Here is a 27,620-nt window from a genome sequence, read left to right as displayed (position 1 = left end):
GAGTGCTACCAACCTCTGCCCAGCACCGGCAACAACTGCAGAGTTCCAGGGAGGCGGGGCAGTCGGCCTCCCTCTCCAACAGTTAGCCGGAACAGAGGGTGTGGGGTTTCCAGCAGAAGGGCTGGCAACAGGGCCGAGGACTGCTGGACTCTGCCCTCAACTAACAGAGGATGGATTTCCTGTGAAGGTGGATGGGACTTCAGTCTCCACCTGTATACCCCAGGGATGCTGGGCAGTGGGCCCCGATCCCCAACAGCATGACAGAGTGAGCCCAGACACCCTGTCTTCTCTCCAGAGGCAGAAAGGATTCCAGGGAGAAGAGCCAGTCCAGGCCTCTCCCCAGCGGCAGATATGTTCTCTGAGAGAGGCAGAGGTTGGCTGGGTGAGTAATACTCTGTTTGGAATAATTTATTTGGGGTACTGTGTGGGTACAGGCATTAGAGGACTGGAACTACTGACTAACTTCGGAGTCAACCCGTCTGGGGTCCCCTCCTGTGTTAGTCTCCTGCCGAAAGGGGAGAAATGTGATGGACCTGGCCGGGACAGAGGCTGTTGGAGAGGACTGGGTGCGGGCCTGTTGCCTTTTGATTATGGGCCCTAGCAATTGGGGGAATGGTGCTCTCTGTGAGCTGTATGCCTGGGGACCCTGGGGTTGGTGTTACTTTGGATTCAGCTCCATGTCCCCCCAAAAACACACAGACTCTGGGAACCCTTTATATGCCATATTAGAATGGTGACTGATTTATACCGTTGGGACTCGTACTGTTAAATGCTAATGTCATCAATTCTGCTATAATGTGTTTATTGTAAATAAGTCTAGTGTGGCTCTAAGAGTCTTTTCACCCATTGTTATTTGTGTTAATTAACTGTGTGAAGCTCGGTGACCACAAGTCTGGGCGAAAGGTCATGTCTCAGTCACCTAGGCTGTATAAAGGATTAGATAATTAGCTCATGTTAATTAGGTTACATTTGTATTGTTAGAGTAATCTTCTCCTGTGTATATAAGACTGTATTCTGGTTCTGAATAAAGTCAGTTCTTGGTAGCAACAAGTAAGTGTCGCCTTGTTTGTGCTCAGAGAGGTTGGGATATCTGTATACAGACTGGGAGGAAGTGGTATATGACGGAAGCACTCAAGCGGAGTGTGGGACGTTCCGTGACAGGGTTTACATACTTTTTAGGCCTGCTGTCCATCCGTAAGTGAAGTATCGATTTGGGGCAGAAGACAGGAAAGTAGTATCAATATTCCCATCACACACTTTCCTGGATAAGGCTTTAGGAGTAGCAAAAACCAGCTCTAACTGGAAACATCACAGATCAAATACGCATATTCGCCAGGACACCACGGATTGTTAATTAAATCCTAATCTTTATTGAAGAATGATCACATCGCAGAGTGCAATATTTTGGAGCTGCGCAGAACCCCTTTGTCAAGCATGTGACATCACATGCCTGACAAAGGGGTCCTGCGCAGCTCTGAAACTTTGCACTATGTCTTCTGTAGTGTGATCATTCTTCAATAAAGATTTGGACATAATTGACGATCTGTGGTGTGCTGGCGAATATGTGCAGAAGACAGGAATGCAAACATTAACTCACCATAATAGAAGGAGTTGGATTTGAGTCGGAAGTATGTTCCAACTGCCCGTGGCATGGACACGTTGGCACCATTCCGTATCAGCTCCTGCGTAACTGCCAGATTCTGACGCATGACAGAAATGTGCAGCGCTGTCTGATCTGCCAAGACATAAGCAAGGGGAAAGCTGTGAACACAAAAGGACTAATATCATATTCTACAGACCTTTCAGTGAGTGTTTTTAGGATTTCTTGTAGGGGAACTTCAGCCAACCCTTTTTTATAAGGTTTGGAGAGACTAGGGATGGGTAAAAACGTGGCTTCTTTTTGCTGTCCAATTTCCCACACTTCCTGTCCCAGAAATATACTAGGTACAGAGCATTAAGTACAGTTCATGGGGCCCCATAACAAAATAATGTTTGGAGACCTTCATACTGTCTTTAAAGTATGTCTAAGGCCCCATTCACACCTGAAGCCCCATACACACGATCGGAAATCCCGCCAGCAAAAGTCTGATGAGGGCTTCCAGTCGGATATTCCGATCGTGTGTATGCTCCATCAGACTTTTGCTGGCGAAATTCCCTCCAGCAAAAGATTGAGAGCAGGTTCTCAATTTTTCAGTCGGAAAAAGTTCTGATTGGAAATTCCGATCATCTGTAGCAATTCCGACGCGCAAAATTCCTATGCATTCTTGGAAACAATTCGACGCATGCTCGGAAGCATTGAACTTTATTTTCTCGGCTGATCATAGTGTTGTATGTCACTGCGTTCTTGACGGTCGAAAGTTCAGAGAACTTTTGTGTGACCGTGTGCATGCAAGCCAAGTTTGAGCGGAATTCCGTTGGAAAAATCATCCAAGATTTTTCCGACGGAAATTCCGCTCGTGTGTACGGGGCATAAGCTTTTTTCAGCTTGTAAAACACTCAGCTCTGAACCTCCAAAATACCCAACAAGCAAATTCCCATTTATTTCAATGGCCCCTGTTCACATATGAGCGTTCTGTTGCCTAAAGCAAAACGCCCGAAGCTCAAAAAAGTACATGAGCTTCTTTTTGGCAGATTGCAAGCTTAGAAACATCTGACTTGAGCAGAAAAACGATTGTAATACACTCGTAAATCCTTTGTGAAACGCTCGTAAAACGCTCAAATAGCAGCTCTCCACCCTTAATTTCCTCTCCCTCTTCTCCCCCTAGTGCTTTCTATCAGCTAAACAAAAACACCTGAAGCTGTAAAACGCTTGTAATGCACTTCTAAAACGCTTTAAAGAGCTTGAAAAAGCTGCAAAAAAAGCTTTAAAAAATGCCAGAAAAACACCAGTAAATCAATATGCTTAGGTGTGAATGGAGCCTAAATCAAGGACAGGGAAATTGAAAACCTTCCCTGGGCTCTGGATCTCTGTGTATGGCCAGAAGACCTTTAGAAAGGGGACTACACAAATAGTGTACAACAAAGTTATTGGAGGCCCCATTACAGTGGTTCTAGGCCAGGTCTGTCAAAGGGTGACTACCTGACCCAAACACTATAAGGCCACAGATATTCTCAGAGCATGATCCAGAGAGGAGACCCATTACTATCTCCTTTCCTTCTCCCAACCACTACCAGTCTCATGCCTAAACCAGTGTCCATACTCACTTTATTTTACCCAGCTATAAACCAGTGAAATGATGAGGTCTGCTTCTTTTTGGAACTGTTCTTTACTCTTGCAACAGGCATAGTTCATTAGTTCACAAAGGTAGACAGGAACGCCTGAAACTCCCAGGTGGACATGAATCTAATTGAGGAATAATGACAGGGAGGTCTCCCTGCTGGAGTATTTAGAATATGTAAGAAGTCAGTTTCTGACTAAGCCCACCAATTGTCAAAATAAAAATCACTTTTGGGTGGACCAACCTTTTAATTTCTCCCATGATCGCAGATTTGCCTTAGCTATCTTGCATGTAAAAATCCTGCCATCTAAAGGCATTTTTTCCATCAGACTTTTATCAGTGTCTGTGTCTATGTTATGGAGATTTCTCCTTAAAATTCTATGTTGATGACACCTTGGGTGACAGGTTGTCACTGGGACAGGAGCTAAGGAGCAACATCCTCAATAGGGATACAGGGAACATTAAAAATCTATGAACGGTGGACAACAGGTGGACAGTCATTACTCGAGCTCGATGGCTTGGGTTCAGCAGCTCACCACAAAACAGTGACCCTATAGAAGAAGGGGTTCAACTAAAAGGAGTACAAAATCTTTAACTGGTTCATTTGGCAGCAAAACCACACCCAATGCATTTGGGGGTCACAAAAATCCTCCTTCATTGGTAATGGAGTAATGGACTATGGACTTCAATCACACATGGGTGGTTGGATACAATACCCACTCCGATGTTTTCTATCTTTCAGAGTACTGCAGCTTCTCGGCATACCCCCACTAAGGTGAAAGATCCATGAGGGAGAAGGCCTATATGAAGTAGTTTACATTTTAAAAATGCAGGCCTTGGAACTTATACAGGGGTCTAAAAACTACCTAAAATCAGTACTTGCCTCCTTACTGTACTAACACTCCACTCCACTATCCTGAACTCCACACCTTTATATCTACAAGTAGGAAAGGGCTGGGGACCCCAAGAAGATAAACAGTAAATAGAACCCCACTTTCAACATGAGCACAAATTGGGCCCACAAGTACACTACTAGGGACCAGTGCTGAGTTTGTGAAGAGTTGTCAGAACTCAGAAATTAGTTGGACATCAATGCAGGGAATTAACGTTTATTAACCGGTTCCCGACCAGCGCATGCCGATGTACGTCGGCAGAATGGCGCGGCTGGGCAAATGGGCGTACCCATACGTCCCTTTGTATGTGCCGCTGTGCCATTGCGGGCGCGCCGGCCGGGAGCTCCATGAGTCGGGTCGCGGGTCCCGCGGACTCGATCGTCGCGAGGATACCCACGATCGCCTCACGGAGAGGACGAATGGGGAGATGCTAATGTAAACAAGCATCTCCCCGTTCTGCCTAGGTACAGCGTCACTGATCTCTGTTCTCCTAATGGTTAACCCCTTCACAGCCAGTGTCATTTACACAGGAATCAGTGCATTTGTATAGCACTGATTGATGTATAAATGGCAATGGTCCCAAAAATGTGTCAAAAATGTCTGATGTGTCCGCCATAATGTCGCAGTCATGATAAAAATCACTGATCACCACCATTACTAGTAAAAAAAAAATGAATAATAAAAATGCCATAAAACTATCCCCTATTTTGTAAATCCTATAACTTTTGCGCAAACCAATCAATAAACGCTTATTGCGATTTTTTTTTAACCAAAAATATGTAGAAGAATACGTATCGGCCTAAACTGAGGAAAAAAAATGTTTTTTTAAATATTTTTGGGTGTATTTATTATAGCAAAAAGTAAAAAATAATTAGTTTTTTTCAAAATTGTCGCTATTTTTTGTTTATAGCGCAAAAAATAAAAACCGCAGAGGTGATCAAATACCACCAAAAGAAAGCTCTATTTGTGGGGAAAAAAAAGGATGTCAATTTTGTTTGGGAGCCACGTCACATGACCGCGCAATTGTCAGTTAAAGCGATGCAGTGCAGAATCGCAAAAAACGCACTGGTCAGGAAGGGGGTAAATTCTTCCGGGGCTGCAGTGGTTAATATGCTGACTAACCTCTCTGTCCTTAGTAGCTACCCAGTCTTTTTCAGGATCTCAGATCTTAGGGTCTCAATATAAATTCTAAGCCTTCCCACCCTTTCCATTGCCGAGTGCTGAAAGAGGTGGTGTAATAGTTAGTAAAAAGAAATAAAGAAACAAAAAAAAAAAAACAAGAGTTGTAGTAGCACTAATAATGATTATCACAATAAACAGATTCTCTATATAGCCTGCAAAGAGGAGTCTGTCACTAGCAACCATGATGATCCTGAAAAGTCCTCAAAGGGGATCTGTGACAAGCAACCACGGTGATCCTGAAAAGGTCCTTCTGTATGTCTGGTGTCAGCTCCTTTTGGTTCAAAATGTTACAAGGGCTTCAGGGTTAATGTCAATAGCCACCTCTGCAATCCTTATCAATACAGTACTGTCTTTTTATTATTTTTACATGCACAAATGCAAAAATGACCACAACAACCCCCTTAATAGGGCCCCCTTCTACTCCCCAGGCCTCATAGCAGTCACTTGGCCTTCTATAGCTAACCACTGGATAGCAGGTGAATGAAAAGCTTACAGGGAGTGAAAAACTCCTTCTAGAAATCTCACAAGGGGGACAATTCCCTCTCAGACAGCTGTCACCATTAGACGATATTAGCTTTACCCCTTTTCTGGTGAAAACTGTAACATTTTGGATATTTTTTGACATTACATCCTTTTGATAATGGTCACCAGGGCAAACAGTAACAATGAAATTTGCCAACGGGGAGACAGACAGCAATAAGAACCAGAAACAGACCTCTCCCCAGTTTTGAAATCTCTTTTTTAAGAACAACCTGCAAGAGATATTTTCAGTTTTTGAAGATGCTGGGTATTTCAACTACCACAGTTCTTTATGAACTCTAATGCACTGTAGTGGTGAGAGTTCTGCTCATGGCTTAGCATGCCTGCAGACCTGTGGTACCCATTACAGTGAAGTCCTATTATCTCAGTTGGATTTCTAATCTGCTTTATACTGTACCATGCACGATTCAATAGGAGGATTGGGACTCAACTGTTCCATATTCCAACGTAAATTCCAGGGTGTGCAATGACCTCTCCCTATTGCAGTACATATGAGATTTAAAGGACAATTAGAAACACCCCCCCCCCCCCAACACATCCCTTCCCCCTCATCCCCATGGCAAAGTTCCTCCCCTAATGTTATGTCTCCAGGAGACCTTTCTCTCTCTCGAGGTTCAGACAAGAAACAGCAGTCTATTATTGCGTATGCAGAAAAAGGTCATCTGCCTGGATAGCTACCCATAGACTCCGGGAGTACGGGGGGCGAGGCCAGGACAGTAAAACTCCATCCAGGAACACTACGGATTTTTTTTTCTATTGAAAGCCTATGGCGTGCAAAACACACCCCAAAAACTTCACCCGGTGCATAAAAAATGTGCACACACATAAAGAGTGCTCACAAAAAAGTGCCACGGGTACACAGACGTGCCAATTCCCTGATCCCCCGGGGCGTTAGGCTCCAGACGGGGACAAAGGTACTTACAATGGCCTGTCTGGCCGAAACCAGACAGACCCCGTTCTCTGGAGGGCCTGCCGGAACAGGACCCACCCAAGTACTAGGTGGGGCTCCCCCGAAGGGAGACCCCATGAGAGAGGGCGAACTAAGCCAAAAGGCCATGTCCACCCCTTCCCAAGACTTTCAGGGCTGGCCCGAGGACCCGCATCCTTACTCATCGTGCAAAACGTGAAAAAACAAGACGTGACAAAACAAACATAGGTTTCAAATAAATAAAAAAGTGGGGAAAGGGATAGTGGAGAGGAGAGTGAAGAAGTGGCCATTGTGTGAAACAATGACCAGGCCCTCCGGCCAGGAATAAAAAATTCCTCTGGTCCTAGCCAAAAGGCCCGGCCCAAGAGGCAGGTGCTTAAAAAGCGTGTTATATGGTGTAGTGACCTTGGTGCCCAAAATCAAAGTGTCTGCCACACACAGTGATTCTATGGCACCCCTGGCCTGCCACTCCAGGGGCACTACTCCATAGGCTTTCAAGTTCAACCCCGACCCACAGCCCAGACCACAGCAGCCCCCACCACAGGCAGAAAGGCATGGAGATCCAGAAGCTTGGTGAGAGCCCTTTACCATCAGGCTCCACCATCGCTCCCATCACTCCAACCTAATTACATTCGGGAGATACTAGCCACTCCCCCCCCCCTCAAAGGGGTAGTAAGCGTTCTCTCCCAAATAACTGTCCGTAGCTAGAGCTACCACAATCCAGGCCAGAAGGCCAGGGACCCGACCCTCCGGCCAGACCCATGTGCAGCACCCATCCTCACCAGGAGGTCCTTTCTAGACTGGTTGGGTAGGCCCACTGAAGCCCCCATGGGCAACAGGTGATGACTTTCCCTCAACCGTCTGTCCAGGTCCAATTACACCATCGGATTTGCATGCGCCCTTCCCACTATTGGTCGGGCCAACATCGCCTCCTCTGGAAACTGATAAGAACAGATACTACACTTGATCTTAGCCAAAAGGCCGAGAAGCAGGAACACTACGGATAGTGCAGAAGGGGAAGAGGTTTGGCCACATGGAAGGGCTACAGTCTGAATTCGACTATACAGCCACTTTCATACAGCCAAGCAGCATACAGAGACTGCAGCCCTACACGCTTACTGCTCCCACAGGCTGCTACTCAGTCAAGCACCCATGTCACGCAGTAGCACATCCTCACTCAAAACCAGATCACAAGTTTACGGTTCCAGCAAGTCGGTGACAGCCAGTTTTGCAGCCGCCATCGCCCGTGGGAAAGCCGAAGCGGCAAAAACGCGAGCTACCTTTGCCGAACAAGAAATGCAGTTGAAGTTAGAAAAGGCCTCGGTAGAAGCCAAGCAAGCACAAGATAGGGCCTCACTAGAAGCCAGGGAAGCCTCTTTAAAGCTTGAACAAACACATCTAGATGTCGCATTAGAGAAGCTCACTACAGGAAAGGAAGCTGCAACTGCCATAGCTGAAGCAGAAGCCCTGGAAGCAGCCGTGAGCCTCAGTGGTGAACGCAGCAATGTGTTTGGCTCTGAACAAGGAGAGCCGAATCCCTCGCAACGCACTTCAGAGTACTTGCACCAACACTTCAAATCAACCTATGATACCTCTCCTCTACAGGGAATAGACGGTGTCCTAGGAGAAACAGACCAAACACTGCAGGTAACAGAGCATGAGAGCAACCAAACTCCTCAGAGCTGCAAGCAGTAAAACTCTCGCCAGCACGTTATGAATCAAGTCTACCTCTCTGCACGCCACGACCCTCAACCCCCAAACCACCATCAGAATAATCCTTCTACTACACAACGGTACGAGACAAGAGGGCCTAAAGCAGAAACTTCTGACAGGTATGGTCGCACACCACACTCCCACTACAGTAGTGAATTGCCAACATGCTCTAACACCAACCAAGTTATAACAGACTTTGCCAAGTTCTTCGCCAGACGAGATTTAATCACAAAATGACTCGTAAAGTTTAACGATCGGCCAGGAAAATTACAAAGCCTGGCAATCGTCCTTTTAAAATACCATAAAAGGTCTAGACCTGTCTCACACCGATGAAAAAGACCTCCTAGTCCAATGGCTTGGGAAAGACTCTGCCGAACGTGCCAGTAGAATCAGGAACATTAACATAAAACAACCGGAGACTGGTCTTAAAAAGATTTGGAGCAGATTAGAGGAGTGTTATGGCTCGACAAAAACTATAGAGCGTGCACTTTTTAAAAGGATTGAGGACTTTCCCAGAATACCTAGCAAGGGTTATCACAAACTACGAGAATTAGCCGACTTGCTAGAGGAACTACTTCTTGCTAAATAGGAGGGAGACCTGCCGGGTCTCGCCTCCTTGGATGCGGCCAGAGGGATTAAACCTTTACTTCTGAAACTTCCTTACAACCTACAACAAAGATGGGTCACATATGGTTCTAAACATAAGAAAATGTTCCAGGTACCATTTCCACCATTCAACGTTTTCCTAGACTTTGTTTCAGAGCAAGCTAAGTTCTTGAATGATCCCAGCTTTGACTTTGTACTGCCATCAGCCACGCCCCCTAGCTTCAAACAGCATAGGATGCCAGTGACAGTGAACAAGTCTCATGTTTCTCCTACAGATTTTTCCTATAGGTCTTCCAATAGTGTTCACCCAGAGGACAAAGTCGGAGACCCTAGCAAGCAGTGCCCTCTACACAGGAAGCCGCACCCTCTACCAAGATGCAGGACCTTCAGGGAGAAGTCTCTAGAAATTCGCAAAGCCTTCCTAAAAGAGAACCACATATGCTTCAGGTGCTGTTCATCCACATCACACTTTGCCAAGGACTGCAAAGTTAGTGTATCATGCACAGAGTGTGACAACACAGACCACAACTCAGCACTACATCCAGGCCCTGCTCCTTGGACCGCCCAGCGAGATAGCGATACCAACGAGCATGGCGAGGAGCAAGAGAACACTGGTTCAAACATCTCAGTGGTTACCTCACAGTGTACTGAGGTATGCAAAGATCCTGCAGGCGGTAGGTCTTGTTCAAAGATCTGTCTTATTAGAGCTTATCCAATGGTCACAGAAACAAAGCTGTCAAAATGTATGCGCTCTTAGATGACCAAAGCAACCACTCTATGGCTAAATCCACATTCTTTGACACCTTCGGTGTTAGGGGTCCGAACTCCCCTTACTCTCTAAAGACTTGTGCGGGTACTGTTGAGACGGCAGGGAGAAGAGCCACTGCCTTCTGTGTAGAGTCCATAGATGGTCGGACTCGCCTACCTTTACTCACCATACTCGAGTGCAACCAGATTCCAGACAACCGGTCAGAAATCCCTACACCAGATGCAGCAATTCACCAGCCTCATCTAAAACGCATGGCCCATCTCCTACCAGAATATGACGAGCAGGCTCAGTTAATGCTGCTCCTGGGAAGAGACATTCTGCAGGTTTATAAAATAAGAGAGCAGATTAATGGTCCCCGCAAAGCTCCCTTTTCCCAAAGACTTGACCTGGGGTGGGTCATCGTAGGGGACATCTGCCTAAAGACTGTGCACAGACCCACCACGGTCAGTAGCATGTTCACTAACGTACTTGACAAAGGACGCCCTTCCTCCTTGCAACCATGTCACAACAGCTTCATCACAAAAGAGCTTCTAGGTAGTACTCACATACCTTGTTCTTCTGTAGACCCAGACACAGATGACCACGCTTGTGACAGTGACCCAGACCACCTAGGGTGTACAGTCTTTCATAGGACAAAGGAAGACCAGCAGGTAGTAATGTCCATGAGTAGATTGACTTTTCTTGCAAATAATGGAAAAGGAAACAGCCAAGGAAGAGTCAAACAATTGGGTTGCACCTCTCCCATTTAGACCTCATAGATAGCGTCTACCTAACAACAAGGAAAAAGTCCTTAAACGCTTTGTCTCCCTTAAACGTAATTTCCAGAGGAAACCAGACATGAAAGATCACTTCTTTACCTTTATGGGTAAAATATTTGAGAATAATCACGCAGAGTCAGCTCCTGCCCTTAAAGACAACGAGGAGTGTTGGTATTTGCCTATATTTGGAGTGTACCACCCCAAGAAACCAGGTCAGATTAGAGTAGTGTTTGACTCTAGCTCTAGAGAACAAGGCGTGTCGTTAAATGACGTTCTTCTCTCAGAGCCGGATCTGAACAACAGACTCATTGGGGTATTCATGGCGGACATCCAGCAGATGTTCTACTGTTTTCTCGTTAAAAAGGAACACAGGAACTTTTTGAGATTTTTCTGGTTTAAAGATAACAACCCTTCCAAAGAAATCGTAGAGTATCGCATGAAGGTCCACATATTTGGGAACAGCCCTTCTCCCGCAGTTGCCATTTACGGGCTTAGACGCTCAGCTCACGAAGGCAAATCCATCTACGGGTCTGAAGTGAAACACTTAGTAGAAAAAGACTTTTATGTAGACGATTGCTTAAAATCTCTACCCACCGCTGAAGCAGCTATCAGTCTCCTCAAGAGAGCACAGGAGATGCTAGCCTGTTCTAATTTGAAGCTCCACAAGATTGCCTCTAACAGCGTAAAACTGATGAAGGCCTTCCCCTCTCAAGACCACTCTGGTGAGTTCAAAGACTTAGATTTAGGTTCTGAATCTCTACCAACGCAACATAGCCTTGGACTACACTGGGACTTAAGGTCAGACACCTTCACCTTCCAGGTTAGTCGGGAAGAAAAGCCCTTTATGCGCAGAGGCGTTCTGTCAACCATAAACTGTCTGTATGACCCTCTAGGGTTTGTAGCTCCAGTCACCATTGAGGGTAAAGCACTTCTCAGAGACCTGATTCAAGAGACAGTGAACTGGGATGATCTACTCTCCCCCCCCGAGAAAAGAGATCAGTGGACAGAGTGGAAAAATTCCCTGACAGCCTTGTCTAACTTAAAGGTCCCTCGACCATATGCTCCTGTACCGTCTACAGAAGTCCAAGACCAAAGACTTTGTGTTTTCTGCCATGCTTCTGTCAAAGCAATCGCTGCGGTAGCTTACCTCAGGATCAAGGACATGAAAGGACAGTGCCATATAGGTTTTGTCATGGGAAAAGCAAAACTTGCCCCACTCCCAGAACACACAATACCTAGACTGGAACTTTGTGCCGCAGTGTTAGCTGTGGAGTTAGCCGACACGATTGCTAGAGAGATGAACCTAGAAATCAAAGACACTGAGTTCTACACTGACAGTAAAGTTGTCCTGGGGTACATCTACAACGAAACCAGCCACTTTTACGTCTACGTCAGTAATAGAGTGTTGAGGATTAGGAGATCCACACACCCAAAACAGTGGCACTTCGTTCCAACTAAACACAATCCCGCAGACCTAGCGACTAGAGCTGTCCCAGTCAACTGTCTTTGGGACACAGGCCCTGCATTCCTGTACAATTCAGAACACAACACTTCTGAATTGGAGACCTTTAGCTTGATAGATGCAGTCAAGGATGCAGAAGTTCATCCACAAGTGTCTGCATTAGTCACTGTGGCTTCACAAAACCAAACTCAAATCTCATCGGTTCTCCAGGTTTTCCACATGGAAATCACTCGTTAGAGCCATTACTTCCTTATCCTACATAGCCCGTTCTTTTGGAAAAAGGACTAACTGTAAAGGCTGGCACCGCTGTAAAAATACATACTCAGTGACTGACCTAGAGCAATCAAAACATCTGATCATTTACACTGTGCAACAAGAGACCTTTGCTAGAGAGGTTGATTGTATTAACAACAAAAGGCCAATCCCTAAAGACAACGTCCTAAGGAAACTCGATCCATTCCTTGACAGCAGTAACCTGTTGAGAATAGGAGGTCGCCTTAAAGAAGCTACCTTGGAGTACGACGAGAAGCATCCTCTCATTCTCCCAGCTCAGCACCATGTCACTGCCCTGCTCGTACAACACTATCACAGTCAAGTTAAACACCAAGGCCGGCTATTCACTGAAGGAGCTTTGAGGGTTGCTGGACTGTGGATAATAGGAGCAAAAAGATGTGTGAGCAAGTGTATCTTTAATTGCGTTACCTGCCACAAACTCCGTGGACTCTTACAAACCTAAAAGATGGCTGACCTTCCACCTGACAGACTTAACTCAGATCCTCCCTTTACAAGTGTGGGCCTTGACGTATTCGGTTCTTGGTCCGTTACCACTCACCAAACCAGGGGAGGACACGCCAGCAGCAAACGCTGGGCAGTTTTTTTTACTTGTACGACTGTTCGAGCTGTTCACAGTTGATTGAATCAATGAACACTTCCAGCTTTATCAACGCTTTCAGGCGCTTCATTGCCATTAGAGGTCCCGTTAAGCACATCCGCTCTGATAGGGACACCAACTTTATTGGAGCGGCCAAGGAACTTCAGATCCTTTCCAATCTAGACAACAGCAGCGTGGAAAGGTATCTCAACCAACAGGGATGTACCTGGACATTTAACCCTCCTCATTGTTCTCATATGGGTGGTGTGTGGGAAAGAATGATAGGCATAGCCCACAAGATCTTGGATTCTATTTCCTTCAAATGGGGAATGCCAGACTCACGCATGAATGTCTGTCCACCTTCATGGCCGAGGTCTCAGCCATCATAAATGCTAGAGTTTACTGATATGGAGAGTTTACTGATAAAGACCTTTTCAGACATCAATGGAGACAGGTGCAATACCTAGCCAACACTTTCTGGAACAGATGGAGGAGATATTACATCCAAACCCTACAACTCAGAAATAAGTGGCAAGTTAACAAACCAGACCTGAAGTCAGGAGATTTGGTGCTCGTTAAAGACTGCCAAGCACACAGGAATGACTGGCCTTTGGGACTTATCACACAGACATTCCCAAGCAAAGATGGACATGTCAGGAAGGTCGAAGTTAAGATTTCCAAACAGGGTGAAGTAAAGTAATTCCTCAGACCAATATCGGACTTGATTTTACTTGTGTCCAATGAGGCTGTTAGTGGTGTTGGTTAACGCCAGGCGGGGAGTGTTATGTCTCCAGGAGATCTTTCTCTCTCTCGAGGTTCAGAAAAGAGAATTCACCTTGTCATTTAATTTGTATATCGTGTTGCTGCATTATTAAGCTATAAATTATGTTTGTTCCAGGTTAGCTGTTACGCATGCGCCACCTACTGGCCAAACATTAATATCATTTGTAATAATACCTGTTTAGCCATTTAAAGGATGTGACATAAAAATCATCACATACTCTTTAGTCAGGAAGTGAATACCCCTTGGGAGTGAGCATTTTCAAGATTATGCCAGCTGCCTAGATGTTATTTGTTCCCATCCATGGCATAAGAGGTAAGCAATCTTCTCCTTTCTCCTCCACAGGCTATTAGGGAAAGGAGTAATGCCCCGTACACATGATCGGACATTCCGACAACAAAATCCGTGGATTTTTTCCAACGGATGTTGGCTCAAACTTGTCTTGCATACACACGGTCACACAAAGTTGTTGGAAAATCCGATCGTTCTGAACGTGGTGACGTAAAACACGTACGTCGGGACAATAAACGGGGCAGTAGTCAATAGCTTTCGTCTCTTAATTTATTCTGAGCATGCGTGGCACTTTGTGCATGGGATTTGTATACACACGATCAAAGTTTCCAACAACGGATTGTGTTGTCGGAAAATTTTATAGCCTGCTCTCAATTTTTGTGTGTCGGAAATTTCAATGGAAAATGTGTGATGGAGCCCACACACGGTCGGAATTTCCGACAACAAGGTCCTATCACACATTTTCCATCGGAAAATCCAACCGTGTGTACAGGGCATTAGTCATTTCATTTATTATTTTATATGATGTTTACTATTGTATAGCAATGTTATATTATTCTCATTCTTTTCAGTTTTACCGCATATCACGTGTGTCATTCACACGATTATTGTGTACGCAGAAAAAGGTCATCTGCCTGGATAGCTACCCATAGACTCCGGGAGTACAGGGGGCGAGGCCAGGACACCTAATGTATTTTGTTGGTTTATGTCCCCTTTTTCTGATGTCTTTAGACCAGTCACTCAATGCACAGGGTTCTCTTCCTACCATCTTCCTGTCTTGTAATGATGCAGGTTCTGTTATGTGCATCAATGCACTGAGAGTCTGCATGGTGAAGGTCCTTAACACACTAGACATACAAGAAAGTGTGATGCCAGGAATGGAGCAGTAGCTGGCACTGAACGGGATGCAAAGTGCAGCGATGGAACATAAAAATTGAAAGTACTACTTTGGGGCTTTTTCTATGGGAGAAGAGATTTTTTAAATAAAAACATTTCAAGGAAGATTTACAACAGGACCTGGAAATCTTATATTACCTGGTGTGAGGTTAGGAGTTTGGCTCCTCACTAATATGTGGTGGTTGTGTCTTTCCTTGAGTACGATCAAGAGCCAAATTTTGGACTTAGCAGTCTTTTTTTAGAGGCCGATTGCTGGATGCCTTTGTACAGGGTGTCTCCTCCAGTCAGACCACCTTCTCCCTTGTGACTTCAATTTGGTTCTTTTGACACTGTAGGTGGTGTTCCAGGTTGCCATTACTTCGACTCGTAGAGTTTCAGAACTGGGTGCTCTTTCCTGTAAGGAGCTGTTTTTGGTATTTTACCATGACAAGGTGGTTCTTTATCCTCAGCGTTTTTTTTTGCCTAAGGTGCTTTGGGCCTTTAATTTTAACCAGAACTTTGTCTTACCTTCCATTTGTCCTAATCCTCGCTTCTTGGTGGACAAGGTTCTTCACACCTTGGATGTGGTTTGTGCTATCAGGATTTCCCTAAAGTCGACTGCCATGATTTAGCAATCGTGTTGTCTCTTTGTACTTCCCGAGGAACTGAGGAAAGGTCACACAGCTGCTAAGTCTACTGCTTCCCATTGGATTTGGCAGCTCATCTCTCAAAGTTATGGTTTGAAAGAAAAGGTTTTACCTTTTTTGGTGACTGCATATTCTGCCAGGAGTGTAGGTGCCTCCTGGGCTATCCATCCTCAAAGGCTGTTACATGAGGTTCTTCCTGGTTTGATTTTTGGGGTATGTTGGTTTGTTGCTGTGTTGCTCTCCCCTCACGTTAAGTGGTTTGGGACATCCCTGCTAATGAGGATAAATAAAGCTGCTCTGTGTCCCGTGATGTAAGATAAAGAAAATTTGATTTTTGGCTTACATGTAAAATCCATTACTTGGAATACATCAGAGGACACAGAGATCCCCGACCCCCTTTTGTATTGTGGTTTATGGGTTGTTACAAAGAAAACTGCAGGGAGGGGTTATATCTAAGAAGGGACTGCCTGTCTTTTTTGCTAGTGTCCAGTGACCTGTAAGTGGTGCATAACCCCCTGTTAGCAAGGATTAATAAAGCTACTCTGTGCCCTATGATGTAATCCAAGAAATGTATTTTACAGGTAAGCCAAAAATCTATTTTTTGTTAACATCAGGCTTTGCATAAGAAGCAGTAAAGATGGTGATCCTTCATCTCCAGCAGGTGTGTTCCAGGATCACCAAACTACAGGCAAAAGGCAGTATAGTGGACCGTGCAGTACCGCAATACCTGGATAAAAAGCTTGGCTAGCGTGCAAGTGGACAATGCTCCCAGTGTGCAGCTGGAGGTTTTAATTTAAGTGGTTGTAAATACATATATCCAGTGAAGTGACCGGCCTTAGGTAAAAGACACAGATGAAACAAATCCTCCTACATAAGTTGTACCTGTTTATATGCAGTCTTCTCTTCTCTACAGTCCTTCAAAGCCCAGAATTTCTAAAGCTGAGCTGTCAGAAAAAAGGGGGCAGAGAGCTGAAGTCATACTCTGCAGAGCTCAATGATGAGAGCTCTGAGAGCTGATTGGAGGGAAGGAACACACCTCCTTCACACAGCACACATGAACAGAGCTGAGGCTGTCAATCAGTTGGAAGTCCCTCCCCTGTCATCTTTTTTTCTCTTGGTGTCAAGAAAATTTGTCACAAGCGACTCATGCTCATAGCAGAGGAACAGGGCAACAGACAGAAATTACACTTAGTGCTATTAATTGAGACAAGTACACACTATAGAGGGTTATGCTTTGTTCATATTTTATGTCTGAGGTTTATAACCACTTTAAATTTCTGGCTTAAATGCACCAGTAATGGTTCCTTTAATTACCTTTGTAGAGGTTGGATGTCATGGGCTGGTTGACGAGCTCTGGTGCATGTTCCAGCAGAATCTTCACAGACTCCAGGTTGTCATGGAACACAGCAAGATGTAGCGCAGTCTCTCCAACAGCACCTAGTAGAAAATCCATCATTGTGAGACAGAGTGTCATAGCATTATTGTCACATAAAATGTAACTGAGCTTCTTCCTTCCCTTCCCTTCCCTCCCCTTCCCTTCCTTTCCTTTTCAACTTGGCACAATGTAGGTATACAATATCTCATACCTGAGAGGCTGCTGTGGAAGGTGATAATCCCTGCACTACTACAGTGCTTGCCACAATCTTCAATGTCCTATGCTGAGTGGCTTTCCTTCTGCATAGTGACCACAGGGGGGTGCTTGCTTGGCACTGCCACCGGTCAAAGATAGAATTGCATTTTTTGTGTGACTACAAGGTGTTCTCTGATTGGATGAGGTGGACATTGTGACATCAAAACCATCCATCTTATCCAGTTTGACAATCCCTTGTAGTCACTGAAAGAAATACAAGGATTTCTGTGAATGAGGGGAAGTGCCGAGCGAGTGACCTCAGTGGTCAGTATGCAGTGGTGTAGCTGCTTGGCACAGGACCCAGAAGATTGCGGTGATAACTGTATCAGGGCCAACCACTACTGTTATTTTCAACTTCCCAGCTGTCCATCAGATACGAGATCTGCATACTTGCATTTGTCCAAGCTAGAACAATGTAAGTATGCAACACAGGCCATACCTGGAATTCAGCTTTAATCATGAAGCACCCTTATCACTGCAGAGGATAAGCCTTTCTATCAAACCTACATTTCCTCTCTTCACAATAGGAGATTATATGGACTTGTGTCATGCTTATATCATTTTAGTCCGCATATTGCTATTATAGCGCTGCACTGTATTTTATCTTTGTATTACTCAGTAATACTTCAGTTTATGAAGTTGAAAAAAGAAAATTGTTTGCTGTCCAAATCTTCGAAGCAGAATTAGGACCCATCCCCAATTTTCAGATCTAAACTATAGTTGGATTCTGACCAGTGGTCATCAACCCTGTCCTCAGGGCCCACTATAACAGGCCAGGTTTTATGTTTTACCTTGGGAAGATGCAGACAAGAATACTGCAATCAATGAGCAACAAATGATATCACCTGTGATGTATTTCAGTTATCTCGCAAACCTGGCCTGTTAGTGGGCCCAGAGGACATGGTTGATGACCACTGCATTGGACAATACATTCCAGATAACACAATCTTTATACAAGGGATGTACCAAAAGTAATGCAAAAGCGGAAATAACTTTTCTTATTAATTTGCATAGGATATTTAAAATTCACATGTTGGTAAAGTAAATTTCTCTATAATGACTCTTCTTCTTTTTCATTGGTAAATTATGCATTCCAAGCAGAAGCAATGTGCCCCCATTGAGTTCTTGACGAATGAGGGGTGCAGGCTGACATCCATAGAAGGCTACTGAATATTTATGGAGATCACCATTGACAAGAGTCACCAATGACAAGACATTGTTCTTGTTAATGGTGTCATCTTCATAAGTATTCTGTAGCCTTCTGTGGATGTCAGACAGCCTGCCTCCCTTCTTCTTTAAGAAATCAATGACGGCAAGTTGCTTCTGCTTGGAATCCATTATTTACCTGCAATGAAAAAGAAGAACAGTTACAACAGATGAAGAGTTACTCCACCAATATGTGAAATTTTAACAATCTATGTATGTTAATAAAAGTTATATCCAGTTTTGCATTATTTTGGTCCAGACCTTCTCTACTAGTAAGCTGGACTCATCAAAAACAGAGAGATATATTTCAGAAACATAATGCAACCCAACTCCAACACAAATGACTTCTGTCTGGAACAAATAACCCCAACCAGAAATTTCTGGCAGTTGGCCTAGTTTACATCTGTGCGTTACGTTAATAGAATTCCAGTTAGCTCCAGAAAAAGCAAGGCTTGATGATGGGGCTACATGACTCTGGGGAGGAACTAGGTCTAGGAATGAGTTAAATGAGTGTATTGAGTGAGACATAATCCTTGTGAAGAGGGCCCTTACGGCATGTAAGTACTTCTCTTAGCAAAAGGTCCCAAGGACTAGTCCTGGGAACTCTCTAAGTGCCAGGGGCCTAGGTGCACATTTTATGAGAACTACTACTGTCGCAGATCAATTTACCAGTGTTTTCCCATGATAAAATGTATCCAAAGAATAAGTGAAATAGTGAACGTTTTTCATTCAATTTATATTCCTGCAATTTTCTTACTGAATTAAAATATGCATAGGACAAAGACTGCACAAAGAGCAGCATAGAAGGTGTTGCAACCCAAAGCACACACTTAGGCCTCTTTTACATGGGTGGCCGGGAAAAGGTGAAAACAAGTGGTTGAGCCATGATTTAACCGCCCACTTAAAGCCTACAATGCAACCAGAGGGAGCTGTTCACATGCCGTAGCAGGAATGCTTTGTATTGTTGTCACTGCAAATTTTATGCAGCATGTCAAGTTGGCAGATGGTAAGGCCTCTCAAACTAGACTATTCAAGGCTATGGAGCCATCTTGCAACCATGAGATAAATGCTTGGCTGGTTGCGCATTAGTGCCATATAAAGTTGCTATTCGGTGAAAAAAGCGGATCACTTTTCAGAGAACGGGCTAGAGTAAACTTAGCCTTTGAAACCCTTTGTCACGAATGTGATCACACTAAGCAGATAAAAGATACAACTTACTATGGACTATCGCTTTTTGTAGATTGCCATGGCTCGTTTTGTGGTCATACCTAATAACCAGAATAGAGTACTTACCTCTTATTAATGGGTCAGTGGTCTTCAATGTCAACAGCTTCTTCAGAGCCCTTGTCTGATTCCTCTGAGCATACCTGAGGAGGGGCAGCTCCTGAATCCTGTGAGAGGAGATTGTGTTATTTGTGTGCACAAGATACTTTTGGTTGCAGAAAACTCATAAGTACAATGAAAAGTAAGGAAATGTACATACTGTAGTAGCAGACAATTGCTTTTATTGGGTTATCATAATTTAGACATTTTAGTCTTTCAACCTTTGTTTTCCCTGGATGAACCCTTATAATAATGTTCAGGTCTTGGCGAAACATTGCTCAAAAATATTTTAATTAGAACTCATGATACATTATTGTGATCTGTGAGTTGTAGAAAGTTTTAAATTAAAGACTAAAGAATGTGATGCACGTAGAGTATTTGATACCCCGTGCAGATCTGTTTAACAGTCCTCACTGATCTGGTCAAATAAATATTTTCAGTCAAAACTTGGAAATTAATGTAAATAACAGATTAGAAATTCTAACAACAAACATTTTGGTATATTCCAAAATTATTGGTCAATATAGATGTTACCCCTTACATCGGTGGTCACTGGAAAATCGCCCACTAGCATTGACGGCCAGTGGAAAATTTCCCTGCTGCTTTGGTGGTTAGTGTAGATGTAACCCCTGGCTTTGGTGGCCATTGGAAAATTTGCCCATTGCCTTAGTGGTCGATGTAGATTTAACCCATTACATTGGTGGCCAGTGGAAAATTTCCCCTTTGCCTTAGTGGTCAGTGTAGATGTAACCCCTTACATTTGTGGCCATTGGAAAATGTCCCAATTGCCTTAGAGGACAGTGGAAAATGTATCTGTTGCCTTATTGGTCAGTGTAGATGTACCCCCTACATTGGTGGGCAGTGGAAAATTTCCCTGTTGCCTTAAATATAACTAAAGGCAAAACTTTTTTTTTTAGTTTTGGAGAGTGGAGAGGGATTAGAATGCTTGTCAGTTTTTTATTGCTGTCTATGTCCTGGTTAAAGAGATTCAGCGATTCTGAATCTCAGAGATAAAAAGGTAAAAGAAAATCCCAAATTGTAAGTTGTCCCCAGAAAAGTAATAGAGGGGAAATCTTCCAAAGGGTTCTCAAGGATGTCCCTTTCAGTTTTCAGGGATTTCCTCTCACTTCCTGTTTGGCTATGGGGCAGGAAGTAAAGGGAAATCTCCACAGTCAGACACAGATGGTGAAAAGAAAATCTGACAGGGGTTATTACCCTCCCTTGCTCTATCAAAAAACAAAAACAAAAAAGTTTTGCCCATAGTTCTACTTTAATGGTCAATGTAAGTATAATCCCTTACATTGCTGACTGAAAATTCCTCTTTTGCTTTAATGGTCAGTGTAGATTTAACCCCTTGCATTGGTGGCCATTGAAAAATTCCCCATTGCCTTAGTGGTCAGTGTAGATGTAGCCCCTTACATTTGTGGCCATTGGAAAATTGTTTTTTAGCATTGGCGGTCAGTGTAGGTGAGAAATCGGTTTTCTATTGCTCATGGAACATGATTGATAAAGGCTTTTTCAGAGCACCATTACTTAAGGCAAACTGAATTTTACAGCAATTAATCAGCAACTAATCAGCAATCCACTTGATCGATCTGACAGCAGGTTGCTGATATCCAATGGGTTTTTCTTTGGGTTACTGTAATTTGCACATTATCATGTCTTGAATAAAAATAGGTGCACACCTGATCACTTCATTCTATAAACCTTCTGAAGAATCATGCAACCTGCGGTTTTCTCATTGATAATAGCGCACGCCCAATACAATTGGTTAATTTCATCTCATTGGATGTGTCTTGTTAGGCAATTAGTAGGTGTTCTCAGTTAATTAACCCTTTTGATGCTAATCTCTTTCCTATTACTTCTAATATATCTTTGAAATGTGTTTTTTTTCTATTTTTACCCAAATCTTTCAATACATTACAAAGAACAGAGAAGTGTTTCTAAACCCAATAAATTAGTATTTTCAGATCTTGATCTTTAAAAGGTGACCATACACTGCAATCAGTTAGATCTTAAAAAAAATTAGATTTAGTGCAAGAGCCTGTTTGATTTCCTATAATTTGAATTAAATTGTTCAAGTGTGTCTTTCTATGAATATCGAGTTGTATAGAGATTGGCCAATCAGATTGCATAGTGCATGACCATCTTAAGTGCCCAATTTGGAAAGAAGATGTACCATGACCCCACTTGTATTATCCTAACAATATTTCTTGGGCATTATACAAGGCATATGAGAAAACACCTTTTTTCAAGACAGAGTGATGCTATTTTAACTCGACTTCTGTGCAATAACCAATAAAGTGAGGTGCTCCTTTTCAAGTGATGCGACTTTATCCTTCTGTGCAACAAACAAGGTGACTCCTCGACTTCTGGTGAGTGCATATACCTAAGGGAGAGCACGAGGAGTCACCTTGTTTGTTGCACAGAAGGATAAAGTCGCATCACTTGAAAAATTTGCATTCATATTTTTTTACACAGTTTGTGGTTCTCCGGTAATGTCTGGCCTTTGGGAGTGTCTTGCTGCCCCCTTTACCACCCTCAGTCTCCTGATACCGTTATGCGGGATTCTGATGGTGGCCCTGGAACCACTCGAGGTTCATTCGACATACCCCTGAGTTGTTCTCATACCCTATTGTTCAGATACTATTTATATATATTTTTTATTCCCATTAGGGTTCATCAATTTTATTCTGTTTTTTTTTTCCCTATTTTCCTCCCTTTCTTCTTCCTCTCCCCTGGTGGTAGTTGCGGCTCTTGTCTCAGAATGTTCTTCTTCTGACAATAGTTTTTCTGACATATAGTCTTGTATATGTTATGGCACCCCTAAATATTATATCTTTAAACGTACAAGGCTTCAACATTCCACATAAACATACTAAAGCCATGCGTTTTTTTCTCAGCCAAAAAAGCACATATTATCTGTTTACAGGAAACCCATTTTACTGACAAAACTTCTCCTAAATTTCTATCTGCCTCCTATCCTCAATATTTCACAGCTTCAGCCACAGTCAAGAAACAAGGTACATTGATTGGTTTCCATCGTAATGTTCCATTTACTCTTACCTCAAAACTGAAAGATCTTGAGGGCAGATATCTTCTACTCACAGGTTATATTTTAGATATGGCAATTACGATTATATCTCATCATGCCCCTAATAAACGCCCAGTGGATTTTTTGTCACACCTTTTCCAGGTTGTAGAAGCGCATAAATTTGGAACAGTAATCTTATGTGGAGATTCAAATGCGACTATTTTCCCTTTTCTTGACAAATCCCCTTTAGTCTCACTTGATACCTTCAATAGGCTCACATTCCAACATTTACTTACTACACATAAATTAATAGATACATGGCGTGAACCTAACCCAACTAGTAGACGCTTCACATATTATTCTTATTCACATAATTCCATTTCGCACATAGACCACATTTTTGTCCTATCTAGTATGGTCCCGGAGATACTCTCCTCTAAAATCATTCCCTCCCCTTGGACGGATCATTGTTCAGTCTATACCACCATAGCCTCTCTAATACCCAGGTCACAGGATACGACTTGGCATATCAATGATACTACGTTAACCCATCCTTCTCATCGCTTAGAGATTGAAAGGAAGGAGCACCACCAGCAGAAGGCACCCCCCACCCGGACACTCTTAGGGTCTATCCCAAGAGCCGGCCAAGGTGGGATTGTTTTGGATATTTATCCATCCGGCATGCAGCCGGAACAATACAGGTTCCAATGAATGCTTATCCTATTCTGGCTCATTTAATGAACACGGATCATGGTAACACAATATGTACACAACCTATTTAGGCTCTGGGTCTGGCGTCCATGAAAAAACATGTTATTGTACCTTTGGGGGTCATAGGTGCTGCCTGAACACAAAAGTCATTCCACCTGAATCCATACACTCGTAAAATACTGGCAACTCTCAAACCCCTGATGAAGGTATCAGAATACCGGAAACGCGTCGGTATTGGGGTACATCACCCCTAGGAGAGTACATCTAATATCATATTTGTTTAATTACTGTTCTGATCTTGTATCAATTGTGTATGGAATGCACTTTCCTTTTTTTTTTTTGTATGTTATAGACGTCCGTTTTTAATTACATTAATAAAATATACATTTTTTACCTCAAGAGTTGGTGGTCTATTAACCACTTAAGGACCGCCTAACGCCGATTTACGTCGGCAAGGCGGCACGGGCAGGCAAAATCACGTACATGTACGTGATTTGCCTCTCGCGGGTGGGGGGTCCGATCGGACCCCCCCCCGGTGCCCGAAGCGGTCCCGTTCTGTTCCCCGGCGATCCGAGATGAGGGGGAGGCCATCCGTTCGTGGCCCCCCCCTCGCGATCGCCGCCGGCCAATGGGAACACTCCTTTGCTGCTGTATGCTAAACAGCAGCAAAGGAAATTATGTCATCTCCCCTCGGCTCGGTATTCCGTTCCAGCGCCGAGGGGAGAAGACATCAATGTAAGTGCACAACACACTACACACACAGTAGAACATGCCAGGCATACAAAACACCCCGATCCCCCCCCCGATCGCCCCCCGATCCCCCCCCAATCACCCCCCCCCCCTGTCACAAACTGACACCAGCAGGTTTTTTTTTTTTTTTTTCTGATTACTGCATAGTGTCAGTTTGTGACAGTTACAGTGTTGGGACAGTTAGTATTACCCCCCTCCCTTTAGGTCTAGGATACCCCCCTAACCCCCCCTAATAAAGTTTTAACCCCTTGATCACCCCCCATCGCCAGTGTCGCTAAGCGATCATTTTTCTGATCGCTGTATTAGTGTCACTGGTGACGCTAGTTAGTGAGGTAAATATTTAGGTTCGCCGTCAGCGTTTTATAGTGACAGGGACCCCCATATACTACCTAATAAATGTTTTAACCCCTTGATTGCCCCCTAGTTAACCCTTTCACCACTGATCACCGTATAACTGTTACGGGTGACGCTGGTTAGTTTGTTTATTTTTTATAGTGTCAGGGCACCCGCCGTTTATTACCGAATAAAGGTTTAGCCCCCTGATCGCCCGGCGGTGATATGCGTCGCCCCAGGCAGCGTCAGATTAGCGCCAGTACCGCTAACACCCACGCACGCAGCATGCGCCTCCCTTAGTGGTATAGTATCTGATCGGATCAATATCTGATCCGATCAGATCTATACTGGCGTCCCCAGCAGTTTAGGGTTCCCAAAAACACAGTGTTAGCGGGATCAGCCCAGATACCCGCTAGCACCTGCGTTTTGCCCCTCCGCCCAGCCCACCCAAGTGCAGTATCGATCGATCACTGTCACTTACAAAACACTAAACGCATAACTGCAGCGTTCGCAGAGTCAGGCCTGATCCCTACGATCGCTAACAGTTTTTTGGTAGCATTTTGGTGAACTGGCAAGCAAGCACCAGGCAGCGTCAGGTTAGCGCCAGTAGCGCTAACACCCACGCACGCACCGTACACCTCCCTTAGTGGTATAGTATCTGATCAGATCAATATCTGATCCGATCAGATCTATACTAGCGTCCCCAGCAGTTTAGGGTTCCCAAAAACGCAGTGTTAGCGGGATCAGCCCAGATACCTGCTAGCACCTGCGTTGTGCCCCTCCGCCCGGCCCAGCCCAGCCCACCCAAGTGCAGTATCGATCGATCACTGTCACTTACAAGGCACTAAACGCATAACTGCAGCGTTCGCAGAGTCAGGCCTGATCCCTGCGATCGCTAACAGTTTTTTTGGTAGTATTTTGGTGAACTGGCAAGCACCGGCCCCAGGCAGCGTCAGGTTAGCGCCAGTACCACTAACACCCACGCACGCAGCATACGCCTCCTTTAGTGGTATAGTATCTGAACGGATCAATATCTGATCCGATCAGATCTATACTAGCGTCCCCAGCAGTTTAGGGTTCCCAAAAACGCAGTGTTAGCGGGATCAGCCCAGATACCTGCTAGCACCTGCGTTTTGCCCCTCCGCCCGGCCCAGTCCAGCCCACCCAAGTGCAGTATCGATCGATCACTGACACTTACAAAACACTAAACGCAAAACTGCAGCGTTCGCAGAGTCAGACCTGATCCCTGCGATCGCTAACAGTTTTTTTGGAAGCTTTTTATTGAACTGGCAAGCACCAGCGGCCTAGTACACCCCGGTCGTAGTCAAACCAGCGCTGCAGTAACACTTGGTGACGTGGCGAGTCCCATAAGTGCAGTTCAAGCTGGTGAGGTGGCAAGCACAAGTAGTGTCCCGCTGCCACCAAAAAGACAAACACAGGCCCGTCGTGCCCATAGTGCCCTTCCTGCTGCATTCGCCAATCCTAATTGGGAACCCACCACTTCTGCAGCGCCCGTACTTCCCTCATTCACATCCCCAACCAAATGCAGTCGGCTGCATGAGAGGCATTTTCTTTATGTCCTCCCGAGTACCCCTACCCAACGAACCCCCCCAAAAAGATGTTGTGTCTGCAGCAAGCGCGAATATAGGCGTGACACCCGCTATTATTGTCCCTCCTGTCCTGACAATCCTGGTCTTTGCATTGGTGAATGTTTTGAACGCTACCATTCACTAGTTGAGTATTAGCGTAGGGTACAGCATTGCACAGACTAGGCACACTTTCACAGGGTCTCCCAAGATGCCATCGCATTTTGAGAGACCCGAACCTGGAACCGGTTACCGTTATAAAAGTTAGTTACAAAAAAAGTGTAAAAAAAAAATATATATATATATAAAATAAAAAAAAATAGTTGTCGTTTTATTGTTCTTTCTCTCTATTCTCTCTCTCTATTGTTCTGCTCTTTTTTTACTGTATTCTATTCTGCAGTGTTTTATTGTTATTGTTATTATGTTTTATCATGTTTGTTTTTCAGGTATGTAATTATTTATACTTTACTGTTTACTGTGCTTTATTGTTAACCATTTTTTTGTCTTCAGGTACGCCATTCACAACTTTGAGTGGTTATACCAGAATGATGCCTGCAGGTTTAGGTATCATCTTGGTATCATTCTTTTCAGCCAGCGGTCGGCTTTCATGTAAAAGCAATCCTAGCACCTAATTAGCCTCTAGACTGCCTTTACAAGCCGTGGGAGGGAATGCCCCCCCCCCCACCGTCTTCCGTGTTTTTCTCTGGCTCTCCTGTCTCAACAGGGAACCTGAGAATGCAGCCGGTGATTCAGCCAGCTGACCATAGAGCTGATCAGAGACAAGAGTGGCTCCAAACATCTCTATGGCCTAAGAAACCGGAAGCTACGAGCATTTTATGACTTATGCCGCGTACACACGGTCGGACTTTTCGTCTACAAAAGTCCGACAGCCTGTCCGACAGACTTCCGGCGGACTTTCGGCGGACTTGCAGCAGACTTTCTAACGAACGGACTTGCCTACACACGACCACACAAAAGTCCGACGGATTCCTACGTGATGACGTACACCGGACTAAAATAAGGAAGTTCATAGCCAGTAGCCAATAGCTGCCCTAGCATGGGTTTTTGTCCGTCGGACTAGCACACAGACGAGCGGATTTCGGGGTCCGTCGTAGTTACGACGTAAAGATTTGAAGCATGTTTCAAATCTAAAGTCCGTCGGATTTGAGGCTGAAAAAGTCTGCTGAAAGTCCGGAGAAGCCCACACACGATCGGATTACCAGCCAGCTTTAGTCCGTCGGCGTCCGTTGGACTTTTGTAGACGAAAAGTCCGACCGTGTGTACGCGGCATTAGATTTCGCCGGATGTAAATAGCGCCATTGGGAAATTGGGGAAGCATTTTATCACACCGATCTTGGTGTGGTCAGATGCTTTGAAGGCAGAGGAGAGATCTAGGGTCTAATAGACCCCAATTTTTTCAAAAAAGAGTACCTGTCACTACCTATTGCTATCATAGGGGATATTTACATTCCCCGAGATAACAATAAAAATGATTTAAAAAAAAAAAAAAAT

The 27,620-nt window shown here is 44.3% G+C and overlaps 1 protein-coding gene and 1 pseudogene across 1 annotated transcript in view; both read right to left on the bottom strand.

Moving 5' to 3' along the window:
* LOC141105840 (transient receptor potential cation channel subfamily V member 5-like) overlaps positions 1 to 27,620 on the bottom strand; it is a 93,888-nt gene that overhangs the window by 43,788 nt on the left and 22,480 nt on the right. The window contains exons 3-5 of the mRNA XM_073595971.1: positions 19,665 to 19,762; positions 16,850 to 16,972; positions 1,598 to 1,735 (exon numbers count right to left, since the gene is read on the bottom strand). Of these exons, the coding sequence (XP_073452072.1) occupies positions 1,598 to 1,735; positions 16,850 to 16,972; positions 19,665 to 19,762 (359 nt within the window). The remainder of the gene's footprint in view (positions 1 to 1,597; positions 1,736 to 16,849; positions 16,973 to 19,664; positions 19,763 to 27,620) is intronic.
* LOC141106945 (U2 spliceosomal RNA) lies at positions 7,670 to 7,754 on the bottom strand (annotated as a pseudogene).

This window comes from Aquarana catesbeiana, linkage group LG08 (assembly GCF_042186555.1).
Source record: "Aquarana catesbeiana isolate 2022-GZ linkage group LG08, ASM4218655v1, whole genome shotgun sequence".
Classification (NCBI taxonomy): Eukaryota; Metazoa; Chordata; class Amphibia; order Anura; family Ranidae; genus Aquarana; species Aquarana catesbeiana.
The sequence above is the reverse complement of the archived record's forward strand: the minus strand, read 5'-3'. Positions and strand labels throughout refer to the sequence as shown.